Source organism: Apium graveolens, chromosome 10 (genome assembly GCF_009905375.1).
Source record: "Apium graveolens cultivar Ventura chromosome 10, ASM990537v1, whole genome shotgun sequence".
Taxonomy (NCBI): Eukaryota; Viridiplantae; Streptophyta; class Magnoliopsida; order Apiales; family Apiaceae; genus Apium; species Apium graveolens.
The window spans coordinates 58715173-58738819 of record NC_133656.1 but is presented as its reverse complement, the minus strand read 5'-3'; the positions used below and the strand labels follow the sequence as shown (position 1 = coordinate 58738819).

The following is a 23647-nucleotide window of genomic DNA, read 5'->3' as shown; positions in this document are numbered from 1 at the left end:
AGGGCTACATGTAAAAAGTTTCATCAAAGTCAATCCATTGCCTTTGTTTGAATCCTTTTCCCACAAGCCTGGCCTTTTAGGTCTCCACCTGGCCATCTGCTATAATCTATCTTTTGTATACCGTATACATAGATTCCATTCTGGATTTCATGGCACTATGCCATTTCTCTGAGTCAACACTACTCATAGCCTCATTATAGGTCACAGGGTCGTCATCATCAAATGATTGACAACTCATTGTCATTCTCAATGACAAGGCCATATTACCTCTCAGGTTGGCGAGACACTCTCCCTGATCTATGAATGGGCTGTTCCACAAAAGGTTGTTCAGTCAGAACAGGTGTTTCCACTCGATCTGTAGTAGTTTGTGCTTCTTGAACTTCATCAAGTTCAATTTTGCTCCCACTGTTTCCTTCAAGGATAAACTCCTTTTCCAAGAAGGTAGCATGTCTGGAGACAAACACCCGATGATCGGTGTAAAAGTGATACCCTAAAATCTCTTTAGGATATCCCATAAAACTACATTTTACGGATCGAGATTCCAGCTTATCTGGGTCAACTTACTTGACATAAGCTGGACATCCCCAAATCTTAACGTGTTTAAGACTCGGTTTCCTTTCTTTCCATATCTCATACGAAGTTTGAGGAACAGATTTTGGAAAGCACCTTATTCAGTAAATATGCTGAGGTTTCCAATGCATAACCCCATAGGAATACTGGAAGATTTGCATAGCTCATCATGGACCGAACTATGTCTAACAAAGTTCGATTTCTCCTTTCAGATACCAATCTGGAGGAGTCCACTGGGAGACTATACCATTTACTTTGAGATAATCTAGAAACACTCCATTAAAGTATTCACCACCTCGATCTGATCGAAGAGTTATTATACTATGTTTGGTTGTTTCTCCACTTCATACTTATATTCTTTGAACTTTTCAAAGACCTCAGACTTGTGTTTCATCAAACACATATCTGAATCCCGATCTATCATCTATGAAAGTAATGAAGTATGAAAATCCACCCATGGCTTGCGTAGACATTGGTCCACATACATTTGTGTGTACCAATCCTAGCAAATCTGCAGCCCTCTCTCCATGTCCACTAAATGGAGACTGTAGTGCCACAATAAAGTGAGATTTTTATCATCCCTTTTCTTTTATTAGTTTGTTCAATCTGAAGTAAATTATGTCACATATATACAGACCATTATTTAAAGCACCACGTCCATAAAGAATATTATCTCTAAGAATAGAACATTCATTATTCTCAATAATAAATGAAAAATCCAGCCAAGTCTAACATGGGAATAATATTCCTCACAATCGAGGGAACAAAATAACAATTATTTCAAACAATAGTCTTGCCCGTAGGCCTATGTAAATGAAATGATTCTACATCTTCAGCAGCAAATCTTGCTCCATTTCCCATCAGTAGAATCACCTCCTCTTCCTCAAGAGTCCTACTTCTCCTTGGTCCCTGCAACAAATTGCAGATATGAGAACCACAGGCGGTATCTAATACCCAAGTAGAAATTTGATTTAATGACATATTCACTTCTATCATGAACATACCTGAATCAGAAGCGGTAGTCTCACTACCCTTCTTCTTCTTCAATTCTGCAAGGTAAACCTTGCAGTTCCTCTTCCAGTGCCCCACCTTGTTACAGCGAAAGCAAACAACTTTGCTCTTGGGGTCTTCAGCTTTTGGTGGAACCGGCATTTTCTCACCTACTTTCTTCTTCTTGGAAGAGTTCCTCTTCCTTTTCTTAGGATTGGAACCTTCACCAATTAGAAGAACAGAACTCTTCTTAGGGGGAAAATTCGATTTCGCAGTGTTCAACATGTTGTGGAGTTCAGGCAGGCTGACATCCAACTTATTCATGTGAAAGTTCACAACAAACTGCGAGAACAAACTCGGAAGCGATTGCAAGACCAAGTCTTGGCTCAGCTCCCCATCCATGGCAAAACCAAGTTGTCCAAGACGTTCAATCAAATTGATCATCTTAAGTACATGGTCATTCACAGATGATCCCTCAGACATCCTACAACCGAACAGCTCCTTCGATATCTCATATCGAGCTGTCCTCCCCGCCACATCATACAACTCTTGTAGATGCATGAGGATAGTGTGAGCATCCATATGCTCATGTTGCTTCTGTAGCTCAATGTTCATGGAAGCTAGCATGATGCATTGAGCAACATTTGCATCATCTATCCACCTACGATACACAACATGTTCATCATTATGTGCATCACTAGCAGGTTCAGTAGGCTTAGGTGAGTCAATCACGTATTCCAGCTTCTCAGTCCTGAGAACAATTCTCAAGTTTCGAAGCCAGTCAGCATAATTAGGACCAGTCAATTTGTGAGCATCCAGTATGCTCCTAAGTGATAGTGCAGAAGACATAACGTACAAAGTAAATCTGTAAATGATAAACACATAACAACACTTAGCAAATATTCGATTTCATTTCAAAACACTATATGAATCGGGTCTTTATTCATAAGTGGCTCCCACTAGTTTTCTTAATATATTCAACCCCCTACGTGAAAAATTAAGCATTCATAATGCTAGTGGGAATAGGGATCCTACATTCCATCACACAACCCCGGCTGTGGCACGAAATGCCATGTAATGTTCAATAGGCAGACAACTCTTGTTAATTACATCTCATGTTATTCCCTAATCAAACTTTAGCCTCTTGAATAATTGAGTCACGGCTGTGGCATGACAAACTCAATATTCTAATTCAAGTCTAACCCAACATTCCGTACTATTGAATCAGTCCCCAAAGGCCCACGGCTGTGGCACGTAACGACCTTTAGATTCTTATTCAATGTACACATCTCTATGTAATAGACAAGTATTTCTTATTTCGAAATCAAAGCCCTCGGCTGTGGCACGAAACGACAGTGATTCAAAAATAAGAACTACTTTCTACCATGTTGGAAGGCTATGACCGACACAAGCCCGTTGTGTCATTGGCCAATTACTACTTGATATTATTTAATTTTAGAGGGATTATATTACGTTACAATCATAATCATATTATAAAGAGATTCTTCCTTTTAAATTAAATATTTCAAATCAATAATCAATAATCAGATGATTCCCAGATCGGGTGGAGCATTGTCAAGAGGCGTCACTTAATAACCCTTTCTTACAGATAGAAATCTGTTGTTGACAGAATCATCCTTTCTCTCATATCGAAAATTCATATTCAATTACGTGTTTCACAAACACAAGAATCTCATGATTGTATTCATAATATTATTCTTAAGGTTATGAAACAATTTCACTATGTTAGGTTGTCTAACAAACGCCTTATGTTTATTTAAGTTCACCTAAATCTATCATCGCATGATAAACTAAGCATATATCACATATATCAACATGAATAAACATCAAGGTAGGCATGTTACATCATCTAGCACATTAGTCTAAGCATTAAACATCTCTATGTATCACATGAAGTATTTAAAAGCAATTTAAACAGTTAAAAACAGCTTAAAAAACACTTCTGTTAGCTATAAACAGTTCGAAACAATTTCATAAAATATCATATAATATACCATTAGAAGCGTCTCGAAAAGACGAATCCAACGGCACCAAAATCACCCAATTCTGAGCCTCCACGCGCCCTCACGCGCCGAAACAAGCTTCCCCACGCGCCGACACGCGCACACGCGCTGTCAGGCGCGTGTCTGACAATCAACCACGCGCTTTACGCGCCCCACGCGCCCCACGCGCTCCACGCGCCCGAACCCCTGTGCTGACGTCAGCATGACGTCATCTGATGATGTCAGCATGACGTCAGCATCCGCCTGACCTTTGACCAGCGCGTGGCTGACACGCGCCGCGCGTGACACACGAGCGCGTGTGCCCCACGCGCGCGCGCTAGTCGCGCGGTCCTTCAGTCTGCTTCGAATTCCGTGCGCCTGTACCTTTTTCTCTGTGCTTCTCTTTTAAATCCGTGCAACAGCAAATACAGAAAACAACAGGGATGCAGAATATTTGCAGATGCAATATATATATACATACAATTCATATATATATATATATATGATTAATTAATTACGAATTTAAATTTAAGAACTTCAAAAATTCATAATAAAAAATCTATACATCCTAAAATTATGGAAAAAATACCCAGACGATCTACAACACTTGTAGAACCCAGATCAACACTCAAAATTATTCTGAGAAACGATTTCTCATCAGACAAAATTAAACCATGATATAACTTGTAAAAATCATAATTAATTCATACAAGCACATAAAATTCTGAAATTTTTACCACAGATCTATATGTATAAAACCTATGCTCTGATACCATTGTTGGATTTTTAAACGCAGCGGGGCGTGGAAAAACACTTTTACACATACAAAATCCAAATAAAAGCATATAAATCGTGAATAAAAATTCGAGGGATCGAATCTAACCTTTTAAAATTAATTCGGAGACAACGATCAGAGATCCTAAGCAGTTGCTCCTCAAGTGTGAAGCACTCCACCGGTATCCACCAAGAAAATGACTTTTAGGAGGAGGAGGAGGTGGAGAGAATTTGGTTTTCTAAAACTTTTGGGTTTTTGGGGTTCGAATAAAATAGGGTCTATAATAGTGTATTTATAGGCAAAATTTTCAGCTGAAATTTTCCCATAAATATTATTATTATTATCCCATTTATTATTCTCATTAATAATTAAAACACCTTTTAATCATTAATCCTTTTTCTAAACACTTTAGAAATAATTCTCTCTCTTGATTTAATTTCCAAAAATTAAATCCTTAATTAATAATATTAAGAACTTTTCTTAATTAATTTATAATCAATTAAATCTTATTTAATCAATTATTAAATTTTCCAATTAATTATTTATTTCACAAATAAATAATTATTAGCCATTATTAATTAATTTCTCCACCATAAAATCATTCTCTTTTTATGGTGTGACCCTGTAGGTTCAATATGAAGCCGGTAGTAGAAATAAATAATAATAAAACTATTTTATCATTATTTATATAAATTCTCTAATTTATTAAATATGATTAATTAATTAATCACATTTATTCTACATCGTGAGTGATGCTTCTCAACATATCGCGACTATCCGGATAATATGAATTCACTGCTTAGAATACCAAGAACCTGTCAGTGAATAGTTACCGTACAATAAACTCCTTCTACCCTACAATGTCCCGATCAAATACAAGGCATGGATCTCGTGTCAAGCCTATCTAATTCAATCACTTGCTTACCATTTACTATGCGTAGTTCTATGCAAATTAGAAACTCCTTTCTAATTTTATTTACTCTGGCCAGAGATTCCTGAACTAGCATAAGTGGATCAGCCTTGAACATTCGCTTCCTTCACTGGAAGGGGTAGATCCTTTATTGATCATACACTATCTTCGTGTACAAATTCCTATACCCAGAAGAGCCCTAATAATTGTCCCTGGAGACTAAGAACTAAACCAAAGCATAGTTCAGTGTACACAAGATGACTATGATGACCTCAAGTCTAAGGATACTTGTACAACTATCACTAAGCGAACAACTGCTGACACGTGAGTGAACTCCATCAGTTGTTCAGCTGGGCGAGTCATGTTCAGTGAACTTATTCCATAATAAGCACCTACATACTAGCTATAGTGTCACCACACAAATGTCTATGAGAACAGACATCCTTCATAATGAAGCAAGCATAGTATGTACCGATCTTTGCGGATTATTAATTACCAATTAGTAATCCTATGACCAGGAACTATTTAAGTTTAGAGTTATCATCTTTTTAGGTCTCACTATTATGATCTCATCATAATCCATAAAAAGCTTTACTCTAAACTATGGTATATCTTATTTAAACACTTAAATAGATAAAGCCTGTAATAAACACAAAACAAGTCTTTATTAATATCAATGAAATCAAAACAGATTACATAAAAGTTATTCCTAAATCCTAATACATGATTGGACTTAGGACATATTCCTTTCAGTAGGTTCTACCTATCGAAGATCTGGATATTCGAGAGAATGATGAGAAAAGAGGGAAGGCAGCAGAAGACTTGGTTTCGATTCCTTTAGCTCCCGAGGATCCTGAGAAAGTAAGTTTCGTTGGAACAACACTAGAGGAGCCCCTTAGAGGGAAGTTGGTGAACTTTTTGCAAGAAAATAGTGATGTGTTTGCATGGTCAACAGCTGATATGCCAGGCATAGACCCGGAACTGATTACTCACAAGCTGAATGTGGATCCGAATCGGAAGACAGTGAAGCAAAGGAAAAGAAGCTTTACCCCAGAGAGGCAAGAAGCTATAAAACAGGAAGTAGAGAAGCTATTAGAGGCTGGTTTTATTGAGGAGATACAATTTCCAGAATGGTTAGCAAACCCTGTAATGGTGAAGAAGGCAAATGGAAAATGGAGGATGTGTGTGGACTTCACTGATCTGAATGACGCATGCCCTAAGGACTGTTTCCCGTTGCAAAGGATAAATACTTTGATAGATGCCACTGCTGGACATGAGATGCCGAGCTTCATGGATGGATTTAGTGGATACAATTAGATCAAGATGCATAAGGACGACATCCCTAAGGTATCATTCATCACTGACTTTGGTGTTTATTGTTATCTTATTATGGCATTTGGTCTCAAGAATGCAGGAGCCACCTATCAAAGGTTGGTGAATAAAATTTTTAAGGATCGGCAAGACCGTGGAAGTTTATATTGATGACATGTTAGTCAAGAGTCTAGTAAAGACAGATCATATAACCCATTTGAGGGAAGCCTTCGAGGTCCTGAGGTACCACAAGATGATGTTAAATCCTACGAAGTGTGCTTTCGGAGTAGGGTCTGGAAAGTTTTTGGGATTGATGGTCTCCAAGAGAGGAATCAAGGTCAATACCGATAAAATAAAAGCAATCCTGGATATGGAGCCACCAAAAACTATCAAAGATGTTCAGAAGCTCACTGGAAGGATTGCTGCGTTGGGACGATTCATCTTCAAGTCTTGAGATAAGTGCTTGTCATTCTTCAAGAAGAATTTTGTATGGAGTGAGGAAAGCCATAAGGCATTTGAGGAATTAAAGAAATATATGACCCAGGCCCCGTTGTTGGCCAAGCCAGCTTTGAATGAAGTTTTATACTTGCACTTGGCCATTTCATAGAATGCCTTGAGCGCTGTATTGGTTAAGGAGGAACTGAAAATCCAGAAACCCGTATACTATGTCAGCAAAATTCTGCATGGAGCTGAGTTGAATTATTCAACTATTGAGAGGTTTGCTTTATCTTTGGTAATGGCTTCAAGAAAGTTACGTCCTTACTTTCAGGCTCATCAAATTGAGGTGCTAACAAATCAGCCCCTGAGAAATATCATTCATAGTCCCAAGGCTAGTGGAAGGTTGATCAAATGGGCGCTAGAACTGGGAGAATTCTATATCAAGTATAAGCCACGAACGGAAATAAAATACCCAACCAAGAAGTCAGGGGGCAGGAAGATACCATACCTCAAGACAAGGAAGTTGATAAGGGGGACAAGGAAAAGGATGATAAGGAGAAGGAATATTGGGTTCTCTATTTTGATGGAGCATCAAAAACAAATTCAAGTGGAGCAGGGTTAGTTTTATAAAGCTCTAATGGGTTCTTGATTGAATATGCTATGAAGTTAGACTTCCCAACCATAAACAATGAGGCAGAATATGAAGCTCTGGTAGCTGGCCTTGGCTTAGGAGGGACACTTAGAGTCCAGAATTTAAAGGTCTGTGAAGACTCAAAACTGGTCATATCCCAGGTAAAGGGAGAGTTTGAGGCAAGGGATGATACGATGGCTAAGTATGTCCGCCTAGTAAGGGTTGAGATGACCCAATTCGATGAATGTCATGTTGAGCACATTCCAAGGGAGGAAAATGCTAAGGAAGATGCGTTATCAAAATTTGTTTCATCTGAGATAGAGGAAAGTTCAGGAAGTGTATACTTCCGCGTTCTGAAGACACGGAGCATTGATGTTAAGCTTGTAGCTCCTATAGGTCTGGGGACGTCATGGATAGATCCCATTAAGACCCATATTCAAACCGATTGGTTTCCAAATGATGCTACTGAAGCACGGAAGTTGGCTGTTAGAGCACTAAGATACTCCTTAATAAATAGGATTTTATATAAAAAATCTTATGTAGTTCATTACTTAAGATATCTCAGGCCCGATGAGGCACGCTTGGCTCTTGAAGAAGTGCGTGAAGGTATCTGTGGGAAACACTTGGGGGCAGAGCACTAGCTCATAAGATAACCCATTTAGGCTTCTATTGGCCATAAATGATGGCTGATGCCAAAGAGTATGTGAAGAAGTGTGACCATTGTCAGAAGCATGCACCTGTCGTTAGACAACCCCCCGAGATGCTGACCTCCATCAACTCACCCATCCCCTTTGCTATGTGGGGAATGGATATACTTGGGCCTTTCCCCATGGCTACGGCACAGAGGAAGTTCATGATTGTAGCTATTGATTATTTTACTAAGTGGATTGAAGCCAAGCCTTTGGCCAAGATCATAACTAAGCAGGTTGCACAACTCCTATGAAAAAATATCATGTGCCAGTATGGAATTCCCCGCATCCTAGTCACTAACAAAGGAACACAGTTCAACAATGAGGAATTCAAGAAGTATTGTGAGGAGAATGAAATTGAACTACGATTCACCTCTGTTGCTCACCCGCAAGCCAATGGGCAAGCGGAAGTGGCAAATCGAATAATCCTGGATGGACTAAAGAAGAGGATCGAGAAGTCGAGGAATAACTGGGTGGATGAAATACTCCCAATACTATGGGCCTATAGGACTACTTGTAGAGTCACAACTGAAGCAACTCCCTTCATGTTTGCATATGGGGCAGAAGCAGTTATTCCTGTAGAGATATCACATTCCTCCCCCAGGATACAAGCTTTCAATGCTGAAGAAAATGAGGAAGGGCAAAGGTTAGCCCTAGATCTAATCGACGAAGTACGAGATGAGGCACATGCGAAGATAGTGGAATATCAGACAAAGGCTTCATTTTATTATAACCTAAGGGTTAAGGAAAGGTTTTTTAAGCAAGGTGACTTAGTCTTGAGGAAGGTAGAAGCTTCTGGTGTAGGGAAGAAAGGGAAACTTGCCCCGAATTGGGAAGGGCCATACAAGGTCAAAAGTGTTCAGGGTAGAGGAACCTACAAGATTGAGACTATGGATGGTTTTGAAGTCCCGAGAACTTGGCATACGCAAAACCTGAAGGTTTACTATGTGTAAAACAGTTAAAGCACGATTCTCACTTGTCAGAATGACAAGTAGGTTTAAAAGCACCTTGAAGCTTTGCTTGCTTAGGATTTTTATGTAATAGAAGATATGTTTAGATTTTATCAGGGTTGAACCCACCTCATGTAAGGTATTAAGAATACCAAGTTATAATAAAAAGTGTTCATCTTGATCTAGCCTATTATATTAATACATTGTGAAGGATAAAACCAAGTTATAAACTTGAGTTTGAAAACTCTGAAAAATTACGATAATATTTGGATAATATAATTGAAAATAATCAAAGTCAATTACACAAATTCAAAAACGTCTGAAGAAAAGAAAAGTACATAAAGAGTTAGGCCTTAGAAGGTTCGGATTCTTTAGAGCTGTTATCTGTAGTCTCCTCGGACGTCTCCTGAGTTGGCCCCTCGGAAGTCTCTTCAGAAGTCTCTGCCGAGGTCTCCTCAGAATTACCCTCAGATGGCTTAGATGCCTTAGGGGACGCTGGTTTCGGAGGCTCCTCCACCCTTGCCTTCTTAATAAGGGGCTCGGCATCTTCCTCAGAAGAAGATTCCTCCTCTTTAGAGCTGGATTCGGGCTCCCTCCTTTTTTGGCCTTGAGCCTGGCTTCCTGATGACGCTCTGATCGGGGACGCTGAAGTGCCCTCCTTAATAAGATCAACGAGCTTATCTGCAATGCCTCCAAGTGCTGGGACTTGCACAGGGAAAGGGAAGGAAGATTGTTCAAGAACCTCAGGAAACTCGTCCTGAATAGCCTCCACACCAGCATCCCAGCCTTCCTTATAACTGACTGGATGGACGAGGGCATCATGCTCTACCATTAAGTCCTTGAATTCTTGAGTATCCATCTAGCTGTCAAAGGCCTTGTCCTTCTGGGCCTTGAGAATAACAATCTAAGCCCGGGCCATTTCGAGATCGAAAGTTGAGGAGGCAAGTTGGGCTTTAAGTGCCTCTATCTGCTGGTTAGCCTCCTCAAGCTTCTTGTTTGTGTCCTCTAGACCAACTTTCTGAGCCTTGGCTTGGTAAATTGTCCCTTGAAAGTGGACGTTCGCCTACAAAAGACAAAGGAAAAGTAAGAAATAAAGAAAATTACGACAGAAAACTATGGATACCAAAAGAAAAATACATACCGTCGCCAAGGCTTGAGCTCCGAAAAGCTCGTTAGCTTCCAAGTCCTGTTGAAGGACAAGGTCATGATAGTCTACAGGGGTGATAGACTGAATCGACCACTCCTTGGCTAGTTTCGTATTCCCAACGATCGAGTCCTTCCCCCGAATCCCCCAGGCAGGCTGAAAGAAGGCCCCCGCTTTTTGTTTTGTACGCAAGGGTTGGCTGGGGCCCTCCTCGTCTCCTTCCCTTGCCTGGAGAAGGAACTATGGGAAGCGATCCCCAAGGCGCGGGTCCTTGAAGACCTTCCCGGTTCTCTTCATCCTGGTCGTTTCCAGGTCTTTAGGCTTGGTAGCCTCTTCGATCTTCTCAGCAACTGCAATGAATAGGTAAAGTGAATTGAGAAAATAGTTAAGTAAAAAAGTAGAAAAAATAAAGGCAACTGGAAAAAAGAAGACAACGTACCTTTTTTAGGAACGGGAGAAAGCCCACGTTCTAGAAGAACAATCTCCCTGATTAGATCCCAAGAGTGGGATGTCCCATTAACCTGGGTAAGGAGGTTATAGGCCCTGGTCTCCTCCTCAGATAAAACTATGTCATTCGGGCTCCCATCCACAGCTTGCCCAAATGACGAGCGAAAGAGGGTGCCCCAATCGCCGCCCTCCCAAAGGACGTACAGAAAATCCTTCTTCCACCCCAAGTTATTGTCGAGGATGGACTTCCCGTTCACTATGTGGGGAACAGTGGGGCGTTGGTTCAAAGAAACCCATCCCGAATTCTTGTCGGGGCTGTTCTTGAACTGAAAGATCTTTCTGAACACAACAACCGAGGTAAGGACGTTGTGTTTGGCGTATTGCGACAAGTAGCAAAGAATCAACCTCCAAGAGTTTGGAGGGAGTTGGCAAGGGCTGATGCCCACATCAGCTAGCAAAACAGGGATAAATGGATGAAAGGGGAGTCTGATACCTGCCCTTAGAGTGTCCCTGTAGACGCATAGAGCGTCTTTCTTCCATTGACAGGCCCTGTCGGCCGGACCCACAAGAACCAGCTTGAAGGGTTCCTTTATTTTGAAACAAGTTTTCAACTTATCCAATTCCCTTGCATCCCTGAAGATGCTGATGTGATCATGCGCGTCCAGATGCACGTCAGACGGGTACTCATCCCCTCGAGTGTTGATCATGTCAATCAAGGAAGTGTACCTTGACCGAATGGGGAACTCATTAGACTTTTTGGTCACGCTCATCTTGGCCAAACGGGTCATTTTCTTATCAGCCATCTAAAAAGGGGCATAAAAGAAGACAATTTTAAACACAAACTATGCAAAAACGAGCAAAAGAAAAGGGAAAGGTATTTACCTGAAGTAATGTTGTAAAAAGGAGCTGGCTTGCTAAAAGAAGGCTTTAGGGCTCAAAAACTCCGACCTACAGTAATTTCTCTGAGATATCTAAGAGAAGAAAAGAGAAAGAGAAATTCAGAAATGAGAAAGTGAGAAATGAGTGACCCTAGTCACTCCTTTATATAGGCGAAAAAGGGAAAATGAAAGGGCAAAAAAGCCCATTAAGCTAAAGGCCCAAAGGAAAAGCCCAAATTCTGGAATGTTCCAGAATATCTTTGGAATTATTAATATCTTTGGAGTTATTAACTTCTGGAACCTTCTAGAGTATCTTCAATAAATCTTAAGGCCCATCTCAAATCCAAACAGGACTTAGAGAAGTGAAAGGCCCAAAACGAGGCCCAAATCCAAAAAGGATTTGAAAAAATGAAGGCCCAAACGAGGCCCAAATCCAAAAAGGATTTGGAAAAGTGAAGGCCCAAACAAGGCCCAAATCCAAAAAGGATTTGGAAAAGTGAAGGCCGAAACGAGGCCCAAATCCAAAAAGGATATGGAAAAGTGAAGGCCCAAACGAGGCCCAAGTCCAAATAGGATTTGGAAAAATTAGCCCAATAAAGACCATATATCAGGATTGAGGTCGAATTTGAGGTCGTGAATCCTGTTCGAATTTTTTCAAACAGGCGCCCGAAAAATGCGCATTAAAAAGACCAGGATGGAGGTCGAAGTTGAAGTCGTGGATCCAGTTCGAATTCTTTCGAACATGATTCAAAAAGGGACAAAAACTTCAACCAAGATCCAGGTCGTGTGTTCATCTAGGATCCAGGTCGAAACCCTGGTCTTGATTCCTAGTCGAATCATTGCGAACAGAAGTCAAAATGGGATCAAAACTTCGACCAAGATCCAGGTCGTGGGTTCGACTAGGATCCAGGTCGAAACCCTGGTCGTGATTCCTATTCGAAACATTACGAACATGAGTCAAAAAGGGACCAAAACTTCGACCAAGATCCAGGTCATGGGTTCGACTAGGATCCAGGTCGAAACCCTGGTCGTGATTCCTAGTCGAAACATCACGAACATGAATCAAACAAAAACCGAATTTTCGACCAAAATCCAGGTCGAAGTTTCGACTAGGATCCTGGTCGAAACCCAGGTCGTGGAACCTAGTCGAAATTCTTCGACCAGGATTAAAAAGCTGGCCCAAAATTCGACTAGGATCCAGGTCGAATTTTCGACTAGAATCCTGGTTGAAAAAGGGCTGAAAACTGGAAAACTTTTCTGAAAAATTGCAGAGAATTCAGAAAGTTCCAGAAATTAAGAAAAAGTCCCGGAAATTAAGAGAAGATTCCTAAAAAATACCAGAAAATTCCTAAAAAGAGGGAAAAAGGTAAAAAAAATAATAGGGAAGTTTTTAAAACGACCCTGAAGCCGTGTACGAGGAAAATCGTTGTAAATGCGTAGGTCGCTCCACACTTTACACCAAAACGATACCCTGTAAGGGAATAAGTGAACTTAACTTTTGCGAAATCTTTTACGGTTTCCCAAAAGTTGGGGGCAAATGATAGGGAATAAATAAATCCTGATTACGTAATTAAATATTGCATTAATTACATATGATTTGGGCTACAAGGCCCAATAAAGAGATGTATGACATTCAGACCAAAAAGGTTAACACATTGATCAGGCCTGATGGACCAGATCAGGCCTAATGGAATAAAGAAGGCCCAAAACCCTGAATATTAGTTAATTTCGTAATTAATTAATAAGGCAAAAATCAGCTATTAAGGAGAGTCCCAATAAGAACATAAATCCTTGTAGATTAGCCTCCAAGGGACCTAGAAGGATAAGGAATCAATTTTCTACCACTTAGGACTCTAAAGTCCATTCTAATTCTGAGACTTGACTACCAAGTCTCCTACACCAAGTCCAATTCAAGGACTCCCAACATCTATATAAAGGGCCTCATCCCACAAATCAGAACGTTTTTTGACGTGATCCTTGGCAATCAGCAAGGTACGTAGGCATCTTGTTAAGGCAGATTGAGTCACGAAACACAAGAGCAGTCAAATCGAGTCTCGAAACTCACGTTCCTTAGTAATAAATACAGCAATTATATACCTAGTTTTTAATCCATAACAAAATTGAAAACATAATATATCAAAACACATATAATACATAAACAAATTTAAATTCCAAAGAAAATACTAAAATGTAAATAATCAAATTAACACGAAAACGGAAAAATGTATCATGTTTATAACATAACATAAACACTACAAAACAAATATAAAAAAAATATTCTCACTCACGCTCAAATTCAAAGTACAACAAAAACCCAATATTTTTTTTAAAATAAAGTAGTTTTTTAATAAACTCATGAAATAATGATCTAGTTTGTTCAATAAAACTCATTCTAATAATTATTTTAAAAGAAACCCTAAACAAATATAAAAAAAAATTATAGAAACAAACAAACATATATAAAGAACAAATATATAACTAATAAATGTACAAAAAATGTACCAAAAAGTTATATCAATTAATTAATAAATCAGAAAAGTTCAAAGTACAACAAAATATAATAATATTTTTTTTTTAAATGAAATAATTAAAAGATAAATAAAAGTAGGATATAACAACATAATTTAAAAACATAAATAAAAAATATCATTTTGAAACCATAACATCATTTCACAACTAAAAACAGCCTCACTCAGGTAAGTTCAAAGTACAATAAAAAAACTTATTTATTCGTTTAAAAAAAATAAGCTTGCATAATAAACTCATGAAATAAAAGAGTTGTTTGTTCAATTAAACTCATTTTAATTATTTATAACATGTAATTATTTTATATAAAAATCCTAAACAAATATAAAAAAAAACTATGAAAACGAACAAACAAATATAAAGAACAAATTTATAAACAAAAAAGTATAAAAAAATATACCTACATCAATTAATTAATACATCAGAAAGTGCAGAGTTCAAAGTACAAAATATAAATATTTAAAAAAAAGTAATTTGCCTAGTAAACTCAAGAAATAAAGATGTAGTTTTATTAATAAAACTCATTTTTATCATTTATGATATGCAATTACTTTAAACAAAAACCCAAAACAAAATTTCAAAAAGTTATAGAAAAAAGAACAAATACATTAAAAAGCATAAAAAATGTAGAAATAAGCCGCCCTTAACCAAAGTTATTAATCTATCGAAAATATTTATTTATTTATGATAATATTTTATTTTAAATATTATTATAATTACAGACTGTTTATCGATCAAACTTTTATTATTTTATATTTAACATAACAGTATAGAACGATACTTCATCCGTCCCCTCAATTCTTTACATTGGGAGACAGGGACTTGACATGCGCTTTAATGCTCTTATTAAATGTAGTTGAATATTTTTTTTTTAAAATTTTTTTTCTTCTAAATAAAAATATAATATTTAAACTTTTATAAAAAAAAATAAAAATAAATTACAAAGATATATTTTATAGTTATTTTAAAATATGTGTCGAGCATGTGAAAAAAATTATAAAGAAATGAGAGGGATAGAAATAATTCAAATTTAAAATTATAACTTCGGTAGTATGCAAGTAAGGATTTGCGACAAAACTACGTGTGGTTCCTATTACTAGGTGTTATCATTGGAAAAAGCAAGAGATGACTAATTAATAAAAAAAGAAAAAGTAAGTCAGAAAAGAAAAGACGAAGAAGTAAACAATGCATTTTTTTAGTGTCCTCTTTAAAACGTGTTCTTTTTGTTCTTATAAGAAATTAGAACGCCATGTAAGAAATTGGTATCCTCGTTTCCCAATTGGCTGATTTCGTTTTTATAAGTTCTAACGGGGTAGCTTCTTAATCAAATATCTTTTCAAAATTTTAGGAGTAGTTTGGTTCGGCCTATTCTGATATCAGTTATGAATTTCGTTCATTTCAAACTCATAATTAATGTTTGGTTTATTATTTTTGAACGCTGATAACCATTCCTTGAAATCAGATTTGATACTTTAGTAGGGAGGTGAGTTTGAGAGAGAGGTATAATGTATTAAATTAAATTTTATTATTTTATTTTTATTTATAAAGTTAAATATAATCTTAAAACATATATTTTAAATATCATGTTGTTTAATCTTAAATAAGTTGTACTTATTTTTATTTAATACAAATTAGTAATATTTTATTTTATTTGTTTTAAAATTATAAATTAACATTGAAATTTTAAAATTTTAATTTTTTAATCACTTAATATTTAATTTTTTTGTTTGTAAGTTGTATAACTAACTTAAATTCGACATATGCAACATATAAAAGTTTGATTCAGTCACTGAATAAAAAATATTTAAATCAAACAGATTTCATTCCAACACCGAACCAAACACATTATACGAGGACTCAGGCCTAACCCGATTTCTTATTCCAAACTCGTACCGTTTTCTCAACCAAACGACCTGTTAATGTCATGTAAAATGTTAATTTTGAAAAAGATGATTTTGAATAAATCAAAATGTCGTAAATAATGTAAAATATCGTAATTTTAAAAGCCTGTCCTATATCAACAAATAGGGAACTATCTAATCTATTTTATTTATTTATTTCAAAGAAGTGTAAAAATGCCGTAACAAGTCCTTTTCTTTAAAAAATGTCGTTTATAATTTATTTTCTATAATTCTAAATTTATTATATTGATGAGATAATATTGCAATGTAATATACCCGATAAAAGTCCATCTTAGTCACCGGTCAAAATTAGATGTAAATCTTTATTACTTCTTTGAGAATATATTGAGTTTATATTAACAATAATAATTATAATTATTTAATATTTGTATGTCTTTTTTTTGACAAAATTTGTATGTCTTTTTTCAAACTACCAATAATGTAAAGTTTAATTTTTAATATTATTGTAGGAGGATTCGATCCTTAGTAGAATAACCTAAATAAATAATTTTTTTAATGTTGTTGAAAAGTTTTGAACCTTAGATTTTGGGAAAAAATGGCATAAAAGCAAATATTCTTTAATATAGATTTAACGGCTCTAATTTATTCGGTAAATATCTAACAACTATTATTTTTTATAATATTAAACCAAACTACCAATAACTGTACCATATTTTGCTTATTATAACATAGTATAAATAGTATATATTTGTATTTTGTTTTATATGGTCAGAGAATTCTAACTTAAAGAATAGTGGAATGTAACATTATTAGAAATATTGCATGAGACATCGGTTTATAATCGATGTTAAAAAAAATTTGAACCGATATTTTCGCGTGTGATGTTAAATGTTATTAGCGTTTAATATCGGTTATTAGCCGATATTTATTGCATTGACACACAACGATTTACAGATTATATATGATGTTTTTGCCATAAATTTCAAATAAAATTACAGTATTTTTAATTGAATATGAGTACATTATCAATTATATATTCATTAAAACATGTAACTTACAACTTACAAGCTATAAATAACCATTTATATAAATTAATACGAAAATAACAATGTCTAAGGTAGGAATCAACATGGGGATTCTTTTCAAATTGATGTGAAAAATAGGTTAAGACATCAGTTTTATATCATAAACTAATGTGAAATGTTAGTAATCTTTGAACATAAACAACGGTAGCTATACGGATGTCAAAATTCTTGTTCAACATCATTTAATTAGTAGTTTAATTTTTTTTTAACATTGGGTATCATATGCACTATTTTTAGTAGTGAATATGCTTAATAAAAGTCTAGTGTAACCACCACCAAAACTAGATGAAAATATTTATTATTTTTTAAAAGTATTTTGAGTTTTATATTACCAGTAATTATAGCTATTTAGTTAATTGCATATCTTTTTTAAACTACTAATAATTTATATTCTAACTTTTAATATTGTTGTTAGGAGGATTCGATCCTTATTAGTATTTGGTATAATAGTCTAAATAAATAATATTTTAATGTTGTTGTTAGAAAGATTCAGACCTTAAATTTTGGTAAAATAGCATAAAAGGAATTATTCTTTAATCTAACAGTTCTAATTTATTCAGTAAAGATCTAACAGTTATTATTTTCTATATGATTGAACCAAGTTAACAACATTTATAGCATATTCTACTTATTATAGTAAGGTACACATAGATAGAAAAATAGTATCTTTATCATTTTTTTAATAACAATAAGCCGTGTAACCTTTTTTAAGGTCAATGATTTGGTTCAATTATATTTGTCTTATTAATTAGGTTTATTTGGCTTACAAATTAAGGCGAAGTTGTTGAATAAATCTAGTAGAGTCTTACTTATTTGAGTATTGATTTTAAAAAATCCATCAAAATCTCTTGAATTTTGCTAAAAATTATGAAAACATAAAATATACTAACAAATCCATCAAAATCTATCATTTAATAAAATGGATTTTCTGTGGTGTGCCCAATGACTCATCACTAACTTCCATATAATGGGCTATTATTATTAGTGGTTGAATAATAAAGGTTACCCCTGCCTTCACATCAATTTCATCAATAAAAAGAGTCCATTTTTATTGGAGTTAGTGACTAATGTGTGGCCTTGTGCACACATTAGAAACACCGTTAATAAAATACAAAAAAATTCATGAACTTTTGAATATCATCAGATATTAATAAATTTTTTAAAATCCAAATTGAATAAAAATTTTAAAATCTAAATTGAATATCTCCCTATTTTAATTTTTTTTTCAATTCCTATTGAAATACTACGTGCTAATTAATAGGGTAAGTATGCCCTTATTTTCAAATTGTGACCAAGTCTTTTATTTAATCTGTTGACTGTCTTCTAGAAATTCGTTACCATGCATCTATAAATAGTGAATGCAATTGGGTAGAACAATCACTTCAATTACCAAACCAAAAAAAAAAAATGGCTCTGCAAGGTCTGTTTTCAGCATTCCTGGTTACTGCACCTCCCCCTCGCATGCCACTTCCGTTATCACGAACTGCTTCTAAAGTCTGTGCTAGCAAACCAGTTCAGTGCATAACAATTCCGGTCACAAAAATGGACCATGATGACTGTTCAGCTTCCCGAAGAAATGCTGACTATCCACCAAGTTTCTGGGACTACAATATCGTCAAGTCACTCTCCAGTAATTATGATGTATAGTACTAATTACTCGTCTTAACTAAAAATTAACTACTACAAAATTTTAATTTAAGCTACACATAATTTTTAAACAATCGGCTTCATCAATGCTGGGACTATACATTAATTAATTTGGACAGTATGTAGTTTTACGTGAGTATGAAATGCCGTATATTTTTGTGCATGTAAGTTGTGTTGTTTTTGCAGGAAAAGAAATATACAACTCTGGTGGATGAGTTAAAGGATGATGTTAAACGCCTCATTCATGCAGAAACTGATGTTCTGGCAAAGCTTGAGTTGCTCGACTCTGTTCAAAGGCTTGGGTTAAATTATCAGTTCCAGAAAGATATCAAGCAAGCAATTGATGTGATTTATAGTGCTGATGAAACATTATTGGGTGATGACCTTCATTTCACAGCTCTATGGTTTAGAATTCTTCGGGAACATGGATTTGCTGTTTCACAAGGTTTGTTATGCTTTACTTTGAAGTACATATCTCCATAATACTGGACTATTCATTCAACATCATGATTATTTAAATTTAATTGTTGTCCAACAGATGTGTTCCAAAAGTTTATAGATGAGACAGGTCATTTGAAGGCGAATCTACGTGAGGATGTGAAGGGGTTGCTCAGCTTGTATGAAGCTTCTTACTTTGGTTTCCAGGGGGAAGACATCATTGACAAAGGCAAGGCCTTTTCTAAAGAACATTTAAAGAACTCGGTGCAAGGGGAATCATCACCCAACATGGCGAGAAAAGTGAACCATGCCTTGGATATGCCTCTGCACTGGAAATTACCAAGGGTGGAGGCTATCTGGTACATCGATACTTATGAGCAAGAACCAAACATGGTTCCTAGTTTGCTTAAGTTAGCTAAGTTGGACTACAACATCGTCCAATCAGTTCATCAAAAAGAAGTCAGCAAACTAGCAAGGTACTAAAATTTCATGCTATGAAAAGTTCTGTCTGAGGTATGTACATGATCTGATATGCCATGCGTGTATTCCTTAATGAAAAAACAGTTGGTGGGTGGACATTGGTTTGGACAAAATACCCTTCGCAAGGGACAGGTTAGTAGAACATTATTTCTGGGCCAATGGGATTGTCTCAGGGCCAGAATATAGTGCTTTCCGTGACATGGGAACCAAGATAATTTGCTTGATAACAACCATTGATGACGTCTATGATGTTTATGGCTCATTGGAAGAAGTGAAGCTCTTTACCGACTATGTTGACAGGTTCGTCTTTATAGATAAGGAAATATTACTCCTAGAGCGCTAATCTCTTCATATAGATGGGAAAATTTACGGCACTTGTTTATTTCAGATGGGATATTACCGAGATTGACAAACTCCCGGTGCACATCAAGACCGTTTTTCTTGCTCTGTTCAATACTGTGAACGAAATCGGATACTGGACGATCAGAGAGCGAGATTTTAACATCATACCTTATTTAAGTAAACAAGTAAGAGATCTGTCTTGTGTTACTTCCAAGCACTAAAATACTTTCACTCTACGTTTGCTAATTTCACCACAAAATATTTGATCGAACTTCATTTATTAAACTGACTTGCTGTGACATATTCTGCTCATACCAACTATTGCAGTGGGCGAATCTGTGTAAAGCTTATCTTCGAGAGGCAACCTGGTATCACTCGGGATACAAGCCTACTATGGAAGAATATATGGAAAATGCTTCAGTTTCGATTGGGGGTCTACTTATGTTATTTTGTGCTTACTTCCTTACTACAGAAAAGATAACTGTGGAGGCATTGGATTTCATAGACAAGGTTCCAAGTATCATGTGGTGCCCCTCCATACTTGTTCGACTTACCAATGATCTGGGAACATCATCAGTACGTAATTCAAGCTATAACTTCATCAGAATCATATTAATTGACTTACTTTTTAAAATCAACAACTGGTTAATTGTAATAAAATGTGCCCCAATGATTACAGCATGAGTTGGCACGAGGCGATAATCTTAAGGCAGTCCAGTGTTACATGAATGATACTGGTGCAAGTGAAGAAGTTTCTAGAAAGCATGTCGAAAGTTTAGTGTACGAGACATGGAAGATTCTGAACAAAGATTTGGTTGGAAGCTATCCTTTCAGTGAACCATTTGTCAGCGCCAATCCAAATATAGCACGAACGTCTCAAACCTTTTATCAGTACGGAGATGGACATGGCATTCCTCAGCACTGGACTAAGGACCACCTAAAATCGTTATTGGTGGAACCTTTTGCTCTTAGCGAGTGAACAACTGTCAGACAAACTTAGTATTTTAAACTTAGTATTTTATATGTTAGCGGTGTGTATTTATTGGAACGTATTCTCTTTGAGGGGATTTCAACGCATATTTACACGCTCAAAATAAGTAAAAGATGAATGAGAACCGATGTTCCAAACTGTAACCTTTTAATTTGAAAAATGGGTTTTATACCACATCGAGAGTAGCACAAACCCATTTCTTGGTTTTTCTTATAAATACCATGTAACACATCGAAAAGAAAGACAAGTCCTTTCAAACCTCTCTTTATATATAGAGTCTCAGGGCACCAGTTTTATTAAGTTGAGAAAATAAGATCCTCTTTAATTCTTGGTCTTCTCAGTCTTTAATGTTTCAAATATTCTGGTGATAGTTCTCGGGCTTAGTTCAAGTTCGCTGAGGGTATTTTCGATTTATCGATTATACTAGTATCTCGTTTTATCCCAGGAAGTAGTTCGCTAAACACGAATGGTGCAAAGCGAAACTATTTTAAGGAGACAGGTTTCTGGACTCAAGATTAAATCCAATCTCTGTTTATTTTCTCAAACCCTTCTCCTAATTTAATTGTTAATTCTGATATGTTAATGTGACTTAAGAATTAACAATGTTCTTTTGAATTAGTTATATATTCAATATATATAATAATGTGTATATCATACAAGATTGAATAACAATCTTAAAGCAGTTTATTCGATATTCATACTTTCTTGTGAGTAGACGCAAAAGTCAATTTATGCTATTTATGCAAAAGTCAATTTATGCTATTTATGCAAAATTCAATTTATACTTAAAGCAGTGTCAATCTGCTGCGGCAGTGACACACGAACCTATTATAGTGATCCATGTGATACTTAATACGGCGAATATTGATATCAGCTATTTATGCTGAACTTCTGAGAGAATCAGAAAAGTTGTTAACCCTAATGCATCAGTTGATCAAGGATCACTGAATGTGGGTTTATTGAAAATTTATGTTCTTCCTTGGGCCTCTTCTGATTGTACCAGTAGGTGAACCAGAATTGTAGGTTCGTGAGAACCATGTAAAAATTTTAGAGAAATTTGGCAATTGAATTTCTAATGACAAGAACTATGGAAAGTTCTTTGAATATGATATTAAAACCTTATAGGTTTTTAACGAATGACGTAAAACCTGCTCAGATGAGAGGCAGTGACACGATATGTGTTTACTTTCTGGTTTGATAGTAAAATATTTGTCACTCGTAATCGTAATCGAGTCAATATTAAAGCTTAATAGAGAGATGTGTGCTCTATAAGCTCAAGAGTAAAACTAACTTAATACAGATAAATAAGATGGTAGTGAATAAATTTAATGATGAATAATCACCGAGTGAATTCTGTTTGCAACGTGAATATTCATGATGTCGTTGCACCTTACTCGCATTAAATAAATGGAGTAGATGCAGGCTTGAGTTACGCTTTGAGGGAGATGCAAAACCATTGTGATCAGCTTGGACTATCACTGAATTTGAGGATATTAGCTACGAAGGGCTAATCGTTCCTTAAACAAGATACCATAAAAGGAAATAATTAGATTTCCTATTAGTTTTGGAATGTTTTCTGACATTCTGTGAAATATTAAAATTGTGGGGGTATCTAGAATAGAAAACTATTGTATTTTCTATGAATAGTGGAATGTAATGAAATATTCTTGAAATTAATTGAAATATGGGGTATCTCGAAACTTGATACCAATACCTCTATTGAGATATTTTGGATGGATACATAGACAATGACTGAGTCTAATAATATCCGATATACGAATCTAATTTGTGAGATTCGTAAGAATACTATTACAAAGTTTAGGAATGTTTATGCGATAAGTTAGTAGTTCCTAGTAGATATGTAATTAAAAGTCATCTAAATGAACTTACGAGTTATTGGATGAATGTGAGGATGAACCTGTAGTGAGCAAAAGAGTTAGATAATTGCTAGTCCCGAATGTCTTGATAATTTACTTGAAGGTAAACCTGTAAGTTTAATAGAGGTATTGCGTTTCTTGTATAATTCCTTGATAAGTGAATATATCAAGAATTTTTTTGACTATTATTGAGAAGTCAATAAATCAAGATTTTCTAGAACGTGTATTAGAAAATGGATTGTGTATGTTCTCTCTATGTCCTTTGTGAGGGAAAGGATGTTAAGAAATAGAGAGAGTGATTCTGTTTGACAGAATCTTATGTAAAATATATATTGATCTTCTTACGAGATAGAAGCATTAGGACCCAAATGAATTTTTAAACTAGGAAAATATATTTGGGTCGGAAGGAAGTAAAAGGTCATACTGATAATAAAATATTACAGTCAAAAGTGATGACCTTATATACTTTATGAAATATTCTCGAGTTTTGAGAATAAGGTTCATTAAGATGATACTAAAATTATTGTATTGTAAAATTTAAAGTGCATCAATGAATATTGAGACGGTCTTTCTAAATAGATATTTGGAGAAATATCTATGTACGTGAACCTGAGGGTTGCTCTAGATAAAGTAAGAGTAGAAAGTCTGTATTTTCGGTGATCA

The 23647-nt window shown here is 35.7% G+C and overlaps 1 protein-coding gene across 1 annotated transcript; it reads left to right on the top strand.

Annotated features, from left to right (window-relative positions):
* The first annotated feature begins 18594 nt into the window (after positions 1-18594).
* LOC141693584 (beta-bisabolene synthase-like) lies at positions 18595-21375 on the top strand. Its single transcript, XM_074498726.1, has 7 exons — positions 18595-18850; positions 19043-19301; positions 19395-19770; positions 19859-20074; positions 20163-20301; positions 20444-20692; positions 20796-21375. Exons 1-7 carry the CDS (start codon positions 18617-18619, stop codon positions 21093-21095), a joined length of 1773 nt encoding a protein of 590 aa, XP_074354827.1. The 5' UTR covers positions 18595-18616; the 3' UTR covers positions 21096-21375.
* The last annotated feature ends 2272 nt before the right edge of the window (positions 21376-23647 follow it).

What these genes read in the sequence shown, in the direction of transcription:
- LOC141693584 (XM_074498726.1), top strand. Translation starts at nt 18,617, where the DNA reads ATGGCTCTGCAAGGTCTGTTTTCAGCATTCCTGGTTACTGCACCTCCC. An exon ending in GAAGTCAGCAAACTAGCAAG is followed by an intron (nt 19,771 to 19,858) that starts GTACTAAAATTT and finishes ATGAAAAAACAG; the next exon opens with TTGGTGGGTGGACATTGGTT. An exon ending in ATGATCTGGGAACATCATCA is followed by an intron (nt 20,693 to 20,795) that starts GTACGTAATTCA and finishes CAATGATTACAG; the next exon opens with CATGAGTTGGCACGAGGCGA.